This window comes from Heloderma suspectum, chromosome 8 (genome assembly GCF_057233095.1).
Source record: "Heloderma suspectum isolate Gila_16-S chromosome 8, 16-S_ref, whole genome shotgun sequence".
Classification (NCBI taxonomy): domain Eukaryota; kingdom Metazoa; phylum Chordata; class Lepidosauria; order Squamata; family Helodermatidae; genus Heloderma; species Heloderma suspectum.
Window position 1 is genome coordinate 15,115,063 of NC_139465.1, and position 18,512 is coordinate 15,133,574.

The 18,512-nt window shown below is 43.9% G+C and overlaps 1 protein-coding gene across 1 annotated transcript in view; it reads right to left on the minus strand.

Moving 5' to 3' along the window:
- Positions 1–18,512, minus strand: part of NKD1 (NKD inhibitor of Wnt signaling pathway 1) — a 192,027-nt gene that overhangs the window by 6,627 nt on the left and 166,888 nt on the right. Inside the window, exons 7-8 of the mRNA XM_084812416.1 lie at positions 6,335–6,482; positions 2,510–2,594 (exon numbers count right to left, since the gene is read on the minus strand). Of these exons, the coding sequence (XP_084668542.1) occupies positions 2,510–2,594; positions 6,335–6,482 (233 nt within the window). The remainder of the gene's footprint in view (positions 1–2,509; positions 2,595–6,334; positions 6,483–18,512) is intronic.

Sequence of the window (18,512 nt, forward strand, 5' to 3'; positions counted from 1 at the left end):
ACACCTTACCTGTCTTTTTAACTTCCAGTATGAGGTGCTAGTAACTGACTCCCTAAGGGCCAAGACAAACATTACTTTAAATCAGTGTCTAGAAGCTACATCTTGTTCTTTCTTCATTTTTACTATAGAGTAGGCACGGGGCCTCCAATCCAGGTCTCAGTCCAGATTGGGTGCCCTGCACCTACTCTAGAGTAAAAAAAAAAAGGTGGGGGAGAAAGATGTAGCTGCTAGCCACAGATGTTTTCATTGTTTTCTTTCATTGTTTTTCTGTTAAAAGCCAAACAAAGCAAATGTAGGGTTATTTTAATCTGTTTCACAGATAGCCTTTTAGATAGCAAATGGGCATTTCAAACCAATGGTTTCATCCTGATGCTTTTTTGTTTATGTGCAGCTACCTACCCAGTGTCCTGAGGATACATAAAGATAGACATCAAAATGCCTGAATAAACCAGATGAAAAGGTGCAATACCAAGGCAAATCTTAGCCAAATGCTTCTCTCTGCTAATCTTTGCCAATGACATGACAAGATGTTTTTTAGAGAAACAAGGCCTCTTTCCCAGACTGGCATCCTAAATAATACTGCATATTCCTTCAGGGAGACACAACTTCAAATAGGCCTGTTTTATCTAATCTTTTCAAGGCTGCAACAATACCTGCAGCTGTGCATAAAAGAGACCACTGTCTCTCTGCTTTACTAAAAACTGATGCTCCCCAGAGTCACACCAGAAAAAAACCCCAAAATACTTTTAAACTCCTGTCCGAAGGGCATTTCTAAAAGTTCTTTTTAAAGTACACATTATCCTTTTTCTCAAATGGTTTATGAGAAGTACTGTTTATCCTCTCCATAGAGGTTTATCCTCTCCATACTGCTATAAACTCTGCTGTAAATTCATTGGCCTTGAAGGAGCCCCAGGACTATTTGTTGACTTCGCAGCAAAAGACTAGCACTGGCTACTGCTGTGGAACTTAACTCTAAAAGAAATTCCCAGGAAAGTGGGTATAGGATGGCGGCCTTAGGGCGCAATCCTATGGGATGCACCCAGGGTACTTGTAAGCCTCCGAACTCAGAGGTTTATGAGTATCCAATGCAGATACTCTGCATTTTAGGTAGACAAGCAATTTTGCCTGTCTAGCAGAGGCTTCAGGGAGCAGGAGCGAAGGATGCTGTGGATGGCTGAGGATACCTCATAGCCCCACATCCCCAGTCTCCTCCCCTCCCCCCTGGGAACACCCCCTTTCATCTCCTACAAGCTCGCATTTTCAAGCTTGTAGCAGTAGCCAGCGCGAATCTTTCCGCCGTGGCTGCAAGGGGGCAGGGGAGGGGAGCGCCATTTCCCGGCTCCAACCTCAGAGCCAAGAAACCAAAATATCCTGTGTCCCCAGACCCTGTCTAGGGGGCATAGCATTGCTCTCTTAAGGTCTGAACAAAGTAAGATGGTGGTAGATCCATGACTGGATCTCCTGTGGGATTTGCAACCACCAGAAAGTGATTTGAATTGGGAACTTCATACTGGTGAATGGCAAGTTAACCCTTCCCCACCCACCACCATTTTTTTCTGTTTGGAAGTACCCACCCACCCAAGTTGTTGTTATTACCCTATGGATAAGGAGGTGAAGATTAGAGGAGGAACTGGGCCGTTAAACTAGCCCTGTTGAAGATCTCCATGAAGAAGGCTCCTCCTCCCTCAACTGTCACCACCAACAGCTGTTCCAGCAGGCTGTACAGAGGAAGATGAAAGGGGAACAAGGGGCCATTTCACTGGTCCTGCTGAAAGACCTATTCCCCTCTGGAATTCCACTACAACCTATTTCTACCCTGCCTTTCTCTCCAAAAGGCAGCTCAAAGCAGCTAACAGCATCATCATAAAGAAACTAATGCAACGGTATCCAGTAAAGTATCAGGAGGCAACAATATGAACCATGATCTAACAATAAAAATACTACAGTTGCACAAGCAAAGGCCACCACATGGGGCCTTCTCATCCAGTTACTGCCTGGCCGGGAGGAGAACCATCAGGTGGAAAGGCCTCGCTTGATCGGCCTTGCCCACATCAGCCCAAGCTTCTGAACGTTACCGTGGCAACTTTTGCAAAGCCACAGGGAAGCAGTTCCCAGCCACCACAACCCTGGAAGGGGCCCCACAGTTGCCATGAGTGCTGGAATTAAGTTCTAAATTCAAATCTAAAGCTGCTCTCAGGGCTAACTAGACCAGCCACAAAGGGCCAAAACAGAGATTATTTTAGGTGTGTGTCTAACAGCTACATCTCTTTCTTTCTTCATTTTCTAATCAAGAGTAGGCGCAAGACCCTCAATCCAGATCGGGTCCCTAGTGTATTTGGGTGGGGGGATAGGGGGGCTTTAAAGATCTGGACCCCTGAGCGCCTCTAGAGTAAAAATGTAAGAAAAAAGAAGACATAGCTGTTAGATACACATTTAAAGAAATGTCTGTTTTGGCCTGGAGATGATATCCCTGTTCATGAGACTGATGAAGAATTTTGTTCCAACTTACCTGAGGGAACCCCTCTGCTTCTTTTCACAATTCCTCTGTTCTTCATTGGCTTTGCTCTCCACTCGGTGTCTTGAGCTTTGTAGATCTGTCCCAGCAACGCAAAAACAGTACGTTATTTTCACCTCTTATTACTGATTCTCTTTAAAAATTCAACAACTGGGCCCGTCTCCCCTTGATATGAACTGAGCAAGCAACTGCATCTTCTACTACAGCCACACTTGGAGAGAGGGAAAGATCTGGCATGCATCAAATTGTTCTCTAGTTAGGGGAAGGAAGTGAGCCATTGAGAGAGGTTTGTGGGTGAAAGCAGGAGAGTGAAATGTAAAGGAGGGTTGGGCTAGGAGAAAAGGGAGAAACCCTTAAAGTTACAAATATGTCTGAGTGCACAATGGACTTAGAGCCTTCCTATGTGAGGCTTTTATTGTGAGCTTGTGATTTCTCAGACGCGGTAAGTTGCAGGTCCTTTACATGACACTGTGATCCTCCAGAGCCTCTCTGGTGCTTTGCAACCATTATTGTTGGTTTTTCCTACTGAGGAAAGTCTGGTATTTCTCTAAATGGCATTATAGAACCCTCGTGTATATGTGCAATTCTGCTATACCACAGTGCCACCTAGTGGTTATGCAATGGAACATATAGAAAGACAAAGAAAGAAAAACCCCAGAAAAAAAAGTATGTAAAGTTGCCGTTCTTAATCCCACAAAGAATTAGGAAGCAGAAGCCTCAGTACAGGTGAGGGTTAAAAGCCTCATGTAGAAAAGCCCTTATGATGGATGAATCAGTCTGTTTCTGGTGCATGTCACTTTTGCCTCTGTTCACTCATAAGTCTGTTCTCTCCAAAGTCCACATTAATCTGAGATTTTTTAAAATCTGACAACAATGTATATTTAAAGATTTTTTTTCTCTCAAAATGTGCATTTAAAAATGCAATTGATACTTTTTGTGAGGTGAGAACTTGCATTGCAACATTTAGAGAAGTGCAACCTCTGGCTATGTTCTGATCCATACATTAGCCCAGAGGGGCGAATCAGATCAGTTCATATCTGAATCCGCAAAGTTCAAATTCCTCAAGCATACCTACAGTAGACATTTCTCAAAATACTCTCAAAGTTTGGGTTTTACTACATAATTTATTTCGTTTTGGTTAACATCAGAACACCTATCTCACTATGGGTTCGTATAAAGGAAACATTTAATAAACAAACTTTAAAAAACAATCTGTGTGTAACTGTAGGTTTTGATTTTAATGTATGTTATTGTTGTGGTATATTTTTTAAAAAAATAGTTTATATGTTGTAAGCCACTCTGAGGGCTTTTGTGAGCCTTGTTGGCAGGACATAAACTCCCCAAATAAACAAGCATATATTAAAAATAACAAATGATTACAAAATATATAATTTTTTTTGTTTCTAAAAATGCATAGAGATTGCACTTGGCTGTAGGTAATGGTGTCCCCCCACCCACCCAGGATGATTTTACTGACTTGTCAGGAACTCTTCATCCACATAACGGGGTAACAAAGGCTACAACCTCATGTCCATGAAAGACAACAAATATGGAGTAGCTACTGATGCCAGTTTTCCAGTTATGACATGACTGGACTACGGATGTCCATTGCTGGGAAATCCGGTTCTTTTTTGGCTCAACGGAGTTCCATGGGATGTACAGCTCACTTTGTGTCTGTGAGCTGAGCTGAGGGCTGTTCACTGAACTCCAGGAACTTTACTGCACATTTTTGGAGAAGATTCTGCAATTTGCACACATTTCTGAGCAATCTGAAGAGAACCAGTGTGGTGTAATGGCGAGAGTGTTGGACTGGGAGTCAGGAGATCCGGGTTCTAGTCCCCACTCAGCCATGGAAGCTCACTGGGTGACTTTGGGCCAGTCACAGACTCTCAGCCCAACCTACCTCACAGGGTTGTTGTTGTGAGGATAAAATGGAGAGGAGGAGGATTATGTATGCTGCCTTGGGTTCCTTAAGGAGGAAAAAAGTGGGATATAAATGTAATAAATAAATACATAAATAAATCTGCACAAATTATGGCCAAATCTTTGCAAATTTGGCCATAATTTGCACAAATTGCAGAACCCCCCCAAATGCGCAAAATTCCTAGATAATCTGCGAACTGGCCCGATTCAGTGCAGATCAAGTTGGGCACTGCAGCAGGAACTGAAATGAAGTCCAGGGGCCGAGTCTAGGAAAACTTGTTGAACTCCACTCCTCAAAAGGATTTCTCCGACATCCCTAGACTGGACCACAAACTCCTTCAGGCAATCTCAAGGACGATCCCATCCAAATTTTCGCTCTGAAGCATGATCTCCCTCACCTACTAAGCCTCTCTAACATATTCATCCCTAAACTGGAATCTTAGTTATAGAACTAGAAGTCACTCGGGAAATTGGGGGGTTTAAAGTGAATTTTTATTGTTTTTAAATTTTACTATATATACTAGCTTAGTTATATTGCAAACCACTTCACAACGGCTGTTTGCTTTGAAAACCAGGCTATAAATACTTAAATAAATGAACAAACCTATTCACACATGGTATTGTTGACCTTCTAGAATTCTGAGAGAGGGAACAGCTAAGAGTGCCCTCTTCCGGATGTTGCAAATGGGGAACTACAAACAGTTGTGGGTCTTTCTCCTTCAAGAACTTGCAAAGGAGAAGTACAGCTTGTGTGTACAGAAATGCCTCCAGAGACCATGGCCAGAGTATCTTCTGAACAAGCAGCTGAGGCCTGATGTGAGTTGCATCACATCAGTTATTATTAGATTAATGTGGTAGTAAAGTAGTTTTGTGAGCACTATTTTCCATGTGATGGGAAGTGTTGTTTTTTAAAGGGTTTCCAGGCTGTATGAAATAGCAATGGCCACCACATGGGGTACATTTGTGGGGCTCCTTCGTTATCCCCAACTCCCCCAAAATGAGGCATTTCATTTCATTTATTACATTTCATTTATTACATTCATGAGGCAGTGAAGGAAGGGGAGGGTCTCCCTTCGTTTTGACTTTCCCACATCTATAACAGTTGTGAATTCAATGTCAGAAGAGAACCATGCAAACTCAGAAACAACAATAGGGTAATGCCTTTATTATAAGGACAAATGTCTCAAAGCAAAGAGCAAGCTCTGAAATTCCCCAAAACTCTCTGCTCAAATCCAGCTTGAAGAAGACTTCTGAGGAATTTGAAAGCCTGGTCAATACTTTGAAGCATTTGGGTTGTATCCAATCTTAGTCCAATTTAAGTCCCATCCATTTCAATGGGTCTACTCTAAGTAGGACGAACACTGAATACAACCCATTGACTTAATAATAATCAGACATTTTTATATAAATTCATAGCGTATACCTATATGATAAGCAGTAAGGCGGGGTTCGGCAGGCTGGCACATTAATGGAAAACTTTATAAGTAGCAAATATTTAATAGCTTTAAAAGTAATATATGCACTGGGATTCAAGTCCCTGGCTAGCTTAGTCCAAGCCTGTAGATGTTCCATACTTCCACTGGTTTTTCTGGTGAGGAGGGGAGTAGTTCCATGGAAGAGGACATACCTTGCGGTGCAGAAATTCCCAGGTACAGTCCTCGATATCTCCAGTTAAAAAGGTTCAGGTAGCAGTCTTTGATGTAAAAGACCTTTCTCCACCTCAGACCTGGACAGCCACTGAGAGTCAGAGTACAGAATACTAGGCTAGGTGGCCAAAGGGTTTGACTTTGTATAAAGGCAGCTGTATGTTTGATGGCAACATAATCCTCTGAGTAGTGAGTTGATTAATCTGGATTTAAGCATTGAGATTAACAAATTTCAGAATCAAATTCTTACCAGCATGATTCAGTAGAATACTTTTTTTCTTCTGACTTGCATCTGGCGCCACAGTGAGCTTCACCCGCAAGGTCTTACTGGAGCTGGGAGAGTGATTTACTGAAGCATCAACTACTTCATAGATGGTGTGAAGCAAGCTGGTGATGTCCTAGAATCAAGGTTGAAACAAATAGAGGAAGACAAATGAGTTAAGAACAGCTATAAATAATGTGTTTTGTTTCCCCCTCAAACTTACCTCTTGCTACCCGCACAGAGGATATGATTTAGGTCATACCTACATCCAGGTATGACCTAAATCATATCCCTTGTGAGTATACAGTGGAGGTGAGGAATAGATTTCAGGGATTAGACCTGATAGACAGAGTGCCTGAGGAACTATGGACGGAGGTCCGTAACAGTGTTCAGGAGGCAGCAACTCAATCCATCCCAAAGAAAAAGAAATGCAAGAAAGCCAAGTGGCTGTCTGATGAGGCTTTACAAGTAGCTGAGGAAAGAACGGAAGCGAAAAGCAAGGGAGAAAGGGGAAGATATATCCAACTGAATGCAGAGTTCCAGAGAATATCAAGGAGAGACAAGAAGGCCTTCTTAAATGAACAATGCAAAGAAATCGAGGAAAACAACAGAATGGGAAAGACTAGAGATCTCTTCAAGAAAATCGGAGATCTCAAGGGAATGTTTTGTGCAAAGACGGGCATGATAAAGGACAAAGAAGGCAGGGACCTAACAGATGCAGATGAGATTAAGAAGAGGTGGAAAGAATACACAGAAGAACTATACAGGAAAGATCGGAATGTCCGTGATAGCCATGATAGTGCGGTCACTGAACTTGAGCCAGACATCCTAGAGAGTGAAGTCAAGTGGGCCTTAGGAAGCATTCCTAACAACAAATCTAGTGGAGATGACAGTGTTCCAGCTGAGCTATTTAACATCCTAAAAGATGATGCTGTTAAAGTGCTGCATTTAATATGCCAACAAATTTGGAACACTCAACAATGGCCACAAGACTGGAAAAGGTCAGTTTACATTCCAATTCCAAAGAAGGGCAACGCCAAAGACTGTTCAAACTACTGCACAATTGCGCTCATTTCACATGCCAGCAAGGTGATGCTCAAAATCCTACAAGCTAGGCTTCAGCAGTATGCGAACCGAGAACTACCAGAAGTACAAGCTGGGTTTCGAAGAGGCAGAGGAACTAGAGATCAAATCGCCAACATTCGCTGCATCATGGAGAAAGCAAGAGAATTCCAGAAAAACGTCTATTTCTGCTTCATTGACTACGCTAAAGCCTTTGATTGTGTGGATCACAACAAACTGTGGCAAATTCTGAAAGTGATGGGAGTACCAGACCACCTTACCTGTCTCCTGAGAAACCTGTACGAGGGTCAAGAAGCAACAGTAAGAACCGGACATGGAACAACCGATTGGTTCAAAATTGGGAAAGGAGTATGACAAGGTTGCATATTGTCGCCCAGCTTATTTAACTTATATGCAGAGTACATCATGAGAAACTCCAGGTTGGATGAATCACAGGTCGGAATTAAGATTGCCGGGAGAATTATCAACAACCTCAGATATGCAGATGATACCACCCTAATGGCAGAAAGCGAAGAGGATCTAAAGAGCCTCTTGTTGAGGGTGAAAGAGGAGAGTGCAAAAGCTGGTTTGAAACTGAACATTAAAAAAACTAAGATCATGGCATCTGGCCCCATCACTTCCTGGCATACAGAAGGGGAAGAAATGGAAGCAGTGACAGATTTTACTTTCTTGGGCTCCAAGATCACCGCAGACGGTGACTGTAGCCATGAAATTAAAAGACGCTTGCTCCTTGGGAGGAAAGCTATGGCAAACCTAGACAGCATAGTCAGAAGCAGAGACATCACCTTGCCGACAAAGGTCCGTCTAATCAAAGCTATGGTTTTCCCAGTAGTAACGTATGGCTGTGAGAGCTGGACTATAAGGAAGGCTGAGCGCCGAAGAATTGATGCTTTCGAACTGTGGTGCTGGAGAAGACTCTTACGAGTCCCCTGGACTGCAAGGAGGTCAAATCAGTCCATCCTAAAGGAAATCAACCCTGAGTGCTCATTGGAAGGACAGATACTGAAGCTGAAGCTGAAATATTTTGGCCACCTAATGCGAAGAGAAAACTCTCTGGAAAAGACCCTGATGCTGGGAAAGACTGAAGGCAAAAGGAGAAGGGGACGGCAGAGGATGAGATGGCTAGATAGCATCACGGATGCAATGAATATGAACTTGAGCACGCTCCGGGAGAGAGCGCAGGACAGGAAGGCCTGGCGTGATATGGTCCATGGGGTCACGAAGAGTCGGACACGACTGAACGACTGAACAACAACAATCCTCACAGAAATAGTGCTCCTTGCTAACATTCATCCATTGACAATTTCCCCACAAACAGGATATTTACAAACATTCTGTGACATCAGAGCAGCTCAACCCATGGCAAGGTTTCGAGGAGGGCAAGCCATTGCCAGTTGTTTTGTCTATTATATGTACAAGATTTCTATTAGAAATACTGGAATTGAGCACTTTGGTGAAATTTTTGTTTCACTTATCAAAACTTAATTTATAGCCAAACTGTTTCAGCTACCAACAAGGAGATCACTCTTTAAGACCAGGTTACCTGAAGGATCGTCTCCTCCCATGTATACCTGCCCAGACCCTAAGATTGTCTTCAGCGGTCCTTCTCCAAGAGCCCCACCAAATGAAGTGAGAAGTGGGCCTTTTCTGTTGTGGCACCCCAGTTGTGGAATGAGCTCTCCAGAGAGGGTCGCCTGGAGCCTACATTGTGGTCTTTTTGGTGCCAGGTGAAGACCTTCTTAGTTTCCCAGGCATTTTAGCCTTCCAGTTTCTGTTGTTTAAATTTGTTACTGTATTTTAAATCTTTGCACTGCTGCTAGGTTTTATTTTGGTTTTTATTTTTATTTTATACCGTAGTTTTAAACTTTTATATTATATTTTATCATGTGGTATTTTATGGTTTCCCCTTCATGGATCACTGCCTTGTTGTGGCGAAGGGGCTTGCGTAACTCAGTGAAGCCATAAGCTATGCCATGCAGGGTCACTCAAGACGGACAGGTCATGGAGACAAAATGTGGTCCCACTGGAGAAGGAAATGGCAACCCACGCCAGTATTCTTGCCAAGAAAACCCCATGGAACGTATCACAAGGCTAAAAGATATGACGCCGGAAGATGAGCCCCTCAGGTCGGAAGGTGTCCAATATACTACTGGGGAAGAGCAGAGGGAATTTCCAAGTAGCGCCAGAAAGAGTGAAGCGACTGGGCCAAAGCCGAAAGGACACTCACCTATGGATGTGTCTGGGGGTGAAAAGAAAGTCCGATGCTGTAAAGAACAATATTGTTTAGGAACCTGGAATGTAAGATCAATGAATCAAGGTAACCTGGAGGTGGTCAAACATGAGATGGCAAGATTGAACATCAACATCTTGGGAATCAGCAAACTGAAATGGACAAGCATGGGCGAATTTAATTCAGGTGACCATTATATCTTCTACTGTGGGCAAGAATCCCACAGAAGAAATGGAGTGGCACTCAGAGTCAACAAAAGGGTGGGAAAAGCAGTACTGGGGTACAATCTCAAAAATGATAGAATGATCTCAGTACGAATCCAAGGCAAACCATTCAACATCACAGTAATTCAAGTCTATGCCCCAACCACTGAGGCCAAAGAAGCTGAGGCTGATCAGTTCTAGGAAGAACTTCTAGAACTAACACCAAAAAAAGATGTCCTCTTCATCATAGGGGATTGGAATGCTAAAGTAGGAAGTCAAGAAATCACCAGGATAACAGGCAAGCATGGCCTTGGTGTACAAAATGAAGCAGGACAAAGGCTAATAGAGTTTTGCCAAGAGAACACGCTGATCATAGCACACACGCTTTTCCAACAGCACAAGAGGCGACTCTACACATGGACATCACCAGATGGTCAATATCGAAATCAGACTGATTATGTCCTTTGCAGCCAAAGATGGAGAAGCTCTATACAGTCGGTAAAAACAAGACCTGGAGCTGACTGTGGCTCAGATCATGTGCTTCTTATTGCAAAATTTCAGCTTAAATTGAAGAACGTAGGGAAAACCACTAAACCATTCAGGTATGACCTAAATCATATCCCTTATGAATACACAGTGGAGGTGACAAATAGATTTAAGGGATTAGACCTGATAGACAGAGTGCCTGAGGAACTATGGATAGAGGTCCGCAACATTGTTCAGGAGGCAGCAACTCAATCCATCACAAAGAAAAAGAAATGCAAGAAAGCAAAGTGGCTGTCTGATGAGGCTTTACAAGTAGCTGAGGAAAGAAGGGAAGCGAAAAGCAAGGGAGAATGGGGAAGATATACCCAACTGAATGCAGAGTTCCAGAGAATAGCAAGGAGAGACAAGAAGGCCTTCTTAAATGAACAATGCAAAGAAATCGAGGAAAACAATCGAATGGGAAAGACTAGAGATCTCTTCAAGAAAATCAGAGATCTCAAGGGAACGTTTTGTGCAAAGATGGGCATGATAAAGGACAAAGAAGGCAGGGACCTAACAGAAGCAGATGAGGTTAAGAAGAGGTGGAAGGAATACACAGAAGAACTATACAGCAAAGATCGGAATGTCCCTGATAGTCATGATAGTGCGGTCACTGAACTTGAGCCGGACATCCAAGAGAGTGAAGTCAAGTGTGCCTTAGGAAGCATTACTAACAACAAAGCTAGTGGAGATGACAGTGTTCCAGCTGAGCTATTTAACATCCTAAAAGATGATGCTGTTAAAGTGCTGCACTCAATATGCCAACAAATTTGGAACACTCAACAGTGGCCACAAGACTGGAAAAGGTCAGTTTACATTCCAATTCCAAAGAAGGGCAATGCCAAAGAGCATTCAAACTACCGTACAATGGCGCTCATTTCACATGCCAGCAAGGTGATGCTCAAAATCCTACAAGCTAGGCTTCAGCAGTACGTGAATCGAGAACTACCAGAAGTACAAGCTGGGTTTCGAAGAGGCAGAGGAACTAGAGATCAAATCGCCAACATTCGCTGCATCATGGGGAAAGCAAAAGAATTCCAGAAAAACGTCTATTTCTGCTTCATTGACTACGCTAAAGCCTTTGATTGTGTGGATCACAACAAACTGTGGCAAATTCTGAAAGTGATGGGAGTACCAGACCACCTTACCTGTCTCCTGAGAAACCTGTACGAGGGTCAAGAAGCAACAGTAAGAACCGGACATGGAACAACCGATTGGTTCAAAATTGGGAAAGGAGTACGACAAGGTTGCATATTGTCGCCCAGCTTATTTAACTTATATGCAGAGTACATCATGAGAAACTCCAGGTTGGATGAATCACAGGTCGGAATTAAGATTGCCGGGATAATTATCAACAACCTCAGATATGCAGATGATACCACCCTAATGGCAGAAAGCGAAGAGGATCTAAAGAGCCTCTTGTTGAGGGTGAAAGAGGAGAGTGCAAAAGCTGGTTTGAAACTCAACATTAAAAAAACGAAGATCATGGCATCTGGCCCCATCACTTCCTGGCATACAGAAGGGGAAGAAATGGAAGCAGTGACAGATTTTATTTTCTTGGGCTCCAAGATCACCGCAGACGGTGACTGTAGCCATAAAATTAAAAGATGCTTGCTTCTTGGGAGGAAAGCTATGGCAAACCTAAACAGCAAAGTTAGATGCTGAGACATCACCTTGCCGACAAAGATTCATATAATCAAAGCTATGGTTTTCCCAGTAGTAATGTATGGCTGTGAGAGCTGGACTATAAGGAAGGCTGAGCGCCGAAGAATTGATGCTTTCGAACTGTGGTGCTGGAAAAAACTCTTACGAGTCCCCTGGACTGCAAGGAGGTCAAATCAGTCCATCCTACAGGAAATCAACCCTGAGTGCTCATTGGAAGGACAGATACTGAAACTGAAGCTCAAATTTTGGCCACCTAATGCGAAGAGAAAACTCACTGGAAAAGACCCTGATGCTGGGAAAGATTGAAGGCAAAAGGAGAAGGGGATGGCAGAGGATGAGATGGCTAGATATCATCACCGATGCAATGAATATGAACTTGAGCACACTTCGGGAGAGAGCGCAGGACAGGAAGGCCTGGCGTGCTATGGTCCATGGGGTCACGAAGAGTCGGACACGACTCAACGACCGAACAACAACAATTTTATGGTTTTAACTGTTGTGAACCGCCCAGAGAGCTTTGGCTATTGGACGGTATAGAAATGTAATAAATACATACATACATACACACATACATACAGTGAATGAACTATATTTATGTCACCAATATCAGTTTGCCTTCTCATAGACTCCAGTCATATCTACTAATTTACTTGTTACCTATGCCTCTTCTCTGTCCCTGGATTGATTCTAGATACCTAGTGCTTGCCAAGGAAGAGCTGGTTTTCATGTAAAGTCAGACTTTGCATACGCTGTGTCTGATGTAATCACTCAAATTCAAAAAATTCCATCTGGCTACATCTGAGGGAGAAGTGAGGTAGCAACGCCCTAGCTATTGGCTTGCTAAAGAACAATTGCCCATTGGCTTCTCCCCTCCCAGAACTGCCTTTATCAACTGCCATTCTACCTAGTTGGATCTGAGGGCGAGGCCAGGCAGCAAAGTCCACTCCATTGGCTTGGCTTGGACCTACCAGTATTTGGCTCCTCCCCTCTGAAAACCACCTCCATCAGCAGCCATTCTTCCTGATCTCAGCAGAGGGAGCAGTGAGACAGTGATGCCCCCTCCAGACTGGCTGGGAAAGGGTACCATGTGGCTACCTCTCTCCTCCCAGAATTGTGCAGTGGCCATGGTACCTGGACTTGCTTATCTTCCAATTCCCACTTTCCCCTTATTCCTGTGTGTAGCATGTCTATTCAATTGCAAGCCAATATTTTGAACGGTGAACTGATTCAAGTGCATTGGCAGAAAGGCAGTATGTAAATATAGGAAGTAAATAAATAATCACACAAGTTCCTACAAGTGGGAAATATATAGCATAATATATGCTCTTCACGTAATGTTTGCCTGGATGATCCTGTGAGCCTAATTCAACAGGGATCTTGCTGCCACTCACCAGTCCATCTCTGGAAGAGACGCATGGCTAATCCATTCAAAAGACATTTTTCCAGCATGTGTGTGTGTGTGTGTGCGTGCGCGCGCATGTGTGTTCCCAAAAGAATCTGACAAGTTTTTAAGGAGAGTGGTAAAATTCTGATCAGCATTATGCCCAAAGTAGTTAAGTATAACCCTTTTTGTGTGTGTGTGTGTCATGCTGAGAGACACTGAAAGTTAAAAATCATGGCAAATGGCTTTAAAGGAGATAAGATCTCAAGCCATCTAGACTGGTGAGGCAGGTTAATTAAAAGCCATTAAGGAAGATTCAAATTCTACTGTGAGTTATAGCTGAAGTTAACAGAATGACTCCGGATATACATTGATTCCAATATAATATAATTTGTCGGTGTCCATCTATTTCACAGAACTCTTCCTTCAGTCTCAGCTCCAAACTCTCTCTCTCTCTCTCATCTCCAAAGTCTGTTGACAGCTTCTATCTATCCTTTTGACAAAAACTCAAGAACACCTGTTGGACAATCTGCATCAAGGACCAACTGTTTGGGACGAAACATGTGACCACCTGAGTGGGCTTCACATTTCTTATTTTCTCTCATATCCTCTGGATACATCTCCTCACCTATCAGAAACTCCATTAACAAACACAGTGCCTCTTAAAACAAGGCTACGGGGCAGGCCACTATGGTGCTCAGAAGGATGTTTGTTCAGGAACAGTGACAACACATGGGCAATACATATCTCTTTGAAACACCAATCTGTTTTCTAACTCACCAGGTCAGAAAATTCTGCGCTTCACACATGACTAAATGAAAAGGTTTGGATGGTCACAAATTACTTTGTTGCTCTCCAGCCATAGGTAATTTCCATGGACCAGGAGTCCTATTGAATCAACAGGTGTTCTGTGTTCTGATCTTGTCATTGTGTCACGACCTACTCTTTCCGTAGCTCCTAGACAACAATCATCCATGTAATCTGCTACCAATGAAGTTCCCTGTAGCCTGGACACAGTATAGATAATAAATCAGCTGCAGGAATATAGTTGATTGTTGATTTCAATGCACAGCAGACTCCACTGATGGGACAACCTGAAAATATTTTGCATGGGGCCATTTCAGACAATCTAGTCCCACTTGAATGTCAATATACAGTGGATTGCTCAGCTGAGCATGGATAAATATTTGCTGGATCTTCATAGGGGATTCACACCTTCAATGGTCAAGAAATGTCTACATTCAAGGTAACATGTGAAGCCCAAAGCGCATGCATGCATCCATATGATCTCATGTTCTCCATTCACAGTATTTTCCTTTGGGATGGGCAAGGATCATGCTAACCTTGCTTACACATGTACCACTTGTTCACACTTCAGCTCATTCATGCAGTAGAAGAAACACACTCTTCTTACCCCCATGCAGGACCCCTAGCTAGAGAGTTTGCAAATGGGATCATGAGGCTCAAGGTTTCACTCAATCTAGCATGAAGGTTTCTAAAGTGATGAGCAGGAAATGACCATGTGAACACCACAATGGATCATGGGACTTTGGCTTTCACTGGCCCAATTCTTAACATCTAGGCACAGTGGTAGGATGGGATTGCACTTCTCCCTACTTACCGTGAGCACCTCTGCCGCCTCCATGCCTCCCAGACATCTTACACATTGAAATCTCAGGCAGTATCCACCTCAAATAGCACTTATTTATGTATTTATTACATTTACATCCCTCCTTTTTTCCTCCTTAAGGAACCCAAGGTGGTGTACTAGCCCTCCTCCATTTTATCCTCACAACAACCCTGTGAGGTGGGTTGGGCTGAGAGTCTGCGACTGGCCCAAAGTCACCACTGAGCTTCCATGGCCGAGTGGAGACTAGAACCTGGATCTCCTGACTCCTGGTCCAACACTCTAGCCACTATCCCACACTGGCTCTCACTAACGGACCATTGCTGAATCTTTCTGTTGGGCAAGCAGTTGGCCATTATGCTTGCACATCCAGTTGTGCAACAACTAAAGTTACATTTGTGCAAGCCATTGTGCAAACAGTTGCATGTAACTCTTGTACAACAGTTGCACAATGGGTTGCACAAGAGCTATGTTCAGCGGGTTGCACAAGCATAATGAACAACCACTTGCACAACCATGCTTGCGCAAACATAACTTTAGTTGGATTCTTCTCTTGCGTATAGTTCACAACCTCATTTCCACTAGCACGACATCATTCCCAGTAACGGGATGATGGAGTTCAATTCTGCCCCTCATTTCCATAGGAGTTATGGATAAAATCCATCATACATATTGCTCAACCGCAAAATCAATATCCCATCTAAAGGTCTATGAATCGACTATATGATTTGGGATCTACGTCACTGGTGTAGTGGTACATTCTGAAGAGCAGGCACTCCTCGTGACGGTCCCCATAGCCATGCCCCCCAAGGAGAGTTCAGAAATTCAGGCAACTGTTCCGATCCATATCAACAAACCAGTTCTAGCAGTTTTATCTTCCCCAGAAGCAGGTATTTTGTAAAGTTCATGGGTCTTAATTGCCCACTGAAGAACAAGCCACTCCAAGTGACTTTGCATCACAACAGCGATAGCTCACAATTATATAGTGTTACTGGAAAAATCCACCCCACCCCACCCCGCTATTGTGAGGATTGCAGCTAAGCTCAGAGAGAACAGGCAATTCTGAGGGGGTTGGCAGATGACGTCAGCATCCCTTAACCAACAAGAGTTGACGTTGTATCCTTGTGAGCCCTGGCTCTGCTATACCACTGGTCTACGCATGTCAAATTTTTTACACATAGCCCCTGTGCAAATGAGATAGCCACACAGGGCGGTCCAGCAGGCAGGATGGATGGCTGTGCTCTAGGGCTGTGCGCTGCTTTGGCCCAAGGCCCGAACCCCAAGTCAAAGTGGCCTGCTTCAGGCCATTTGGGGCCCCTTCTGAAGGGAAGTGGAGGGGGCATGAAGTGACCCGAAGGGAGTCGGGGCTCTCCGAAGCACTCGGTGCACTTTGGAGCTTCCACACGCCAGCCCAGCCATGCCGGCACCTCCAGTTCCTCGCCTGAGGTGACTCACGGAAGTCGCCAGTGTCGCTATCACCACCACCATCATTGCCACCGCCGCCCGCTGCCACCAGCTCCTGACCCCTGGACGCATGTTGGCTCTTTTTAGCAGGAGTCCCTGCAACAAGAGCTGGCACGTGTCCAGGGCTCAGGAGCTGGTGGCGGCGGGCAGTGATGATAGCAGCGGTGGTGGCAGCGGCAGAGGAGGAGGCAGCCCAGGTAAGGAGCTTTGCATGGGTGTTTGCACAGGGGTATCAGGAGGGGCCCAAAGTGGGATTTGGATGGCTGAATCCCGTTTCGGGTTTGGGGCTGAGTTGGGTCAGGGGCCCCCGAATCAGCCTGAGCCAAAATGGGCCCACCTCTGAAGCAGCTTCTGAGTCGGATCGGGGGGTCCCTGCACAGCCCTATCGTGATCTGTTCCCCTGCCACGCATTAGTACCTACGTTCATCAGAGCTGGCCTGTTGTAAAGATGCTGTATGCAATCCTTTGACCATAATTAGACTTGCTAACGCTAATGCTACAGTTTCTAGGTTTCAAGGTGAGAACTTATTAACAGCTGTGCATTTTCACCTCATTATATTTTATGGAGAAATCCGCTCTCTGACCCAACTGCACCATGTTTACAAGGATTTTCGTAATCTTGCAACACATATAATAATTATGTTAAACTCAAGTAAGTCTCACTCTGAGGGCAAGGTAGCTCAGAAATCCTGCTGTAGTTGTTAAGAAAAGAACAAAAAAGCTACTCAAGACAACTAAGGCTACAATCTTACTAATACTTTATCTGGAAGTATGTCCCACTTAACCCAGGTACTTCCAAGTAAACATGCTTAATAAATGTATTTTCTCAGTGCCAGGGTTCTGTGAAGCTTTTGAAGGTTGCTCAACAAATAGTCTGAGGAAGAGCTTTGTGAAGCTCAAAAGCTTGCTTACTACTTTGAACATTTTCAGTTGACCTAAAAATAGGGTGTCCTGCTACTATTGCTCTTTCGGATGGATGTACTTATCTTGCAAGAAGTACTACAGTGCCACAGATAGATTGCCTTGGGCTGCAATCTTGTACACAGACCTGGAAGTAAGTCCCATTGAACTAAATAGGACTTACTTCTATTAAGACATGCATAGGATTGCACTGTAAGAAAATCCTCCTGGCACTGATCAGACAACAGAGATCCCTTGTAAAGCAGAGAGCAGAAGTCTACCACAAGACCTCTTGAAAAGATTTCAAACCCCCCCCCCCCAAACCCTATGTTGCAGTAAAGCAAGATTCAAAGAAGCACAACATGAGAATGAACTCACAAACCTAGAAAGGCATATTCAGAGTATAATGCCAGATATTTTGGCCTAGAACTCCCATCATCCCTTACCATGGCTATGCTGACTAGGACTGATGGGAGTTGTAGGCCAAAACTTCTGGAGAGCCACAAGTTGTCCACCCCTGGCATAGACAATACTGACTTAGGTGTTCAGTGGAATGGTTGCCACTTAAATCCTGTCCCCTGTGGCCAGGCCTTCACACAACTGCAGAAAAATTTGAACTCACATCTTGGGAAGTTCCCTGGTTCATAAATTTTTTTTAAGTACCCCCACCAGCGTTGCATCTTTTTGGGCACTGGGAACCCTGGCATGGATTCTTCCTGGATGGTCCATAAAGACCCACATGGAAAGTGGATTAAAATCAAGACCAACATGCAAAGCGAATTAAAATGGAAAGAGGGAGGGATTTTCAATAGCTACTCCACCACCAGCAAATGTTGGAAACCGGCCTAAGGTAGATCAGGTAGAAAGCAGTGGTGGGATATTGGACGGGAGGGGGCAGAGGGAAAGAGCTACATTCAGCAAGTGATTTGTGGATGATGACGTACTACCTCTATTCCAAGACTGAAGCCTGATTATGAACATCCATGTGAAGTTAATTACAGAGCAGCTGTCAAGTTTTCTAAAGGCCTCCCCCGATATATAGCAAGCTCATTTATTAATGGCACAAAGAATGCTGGGAAATAACGTCT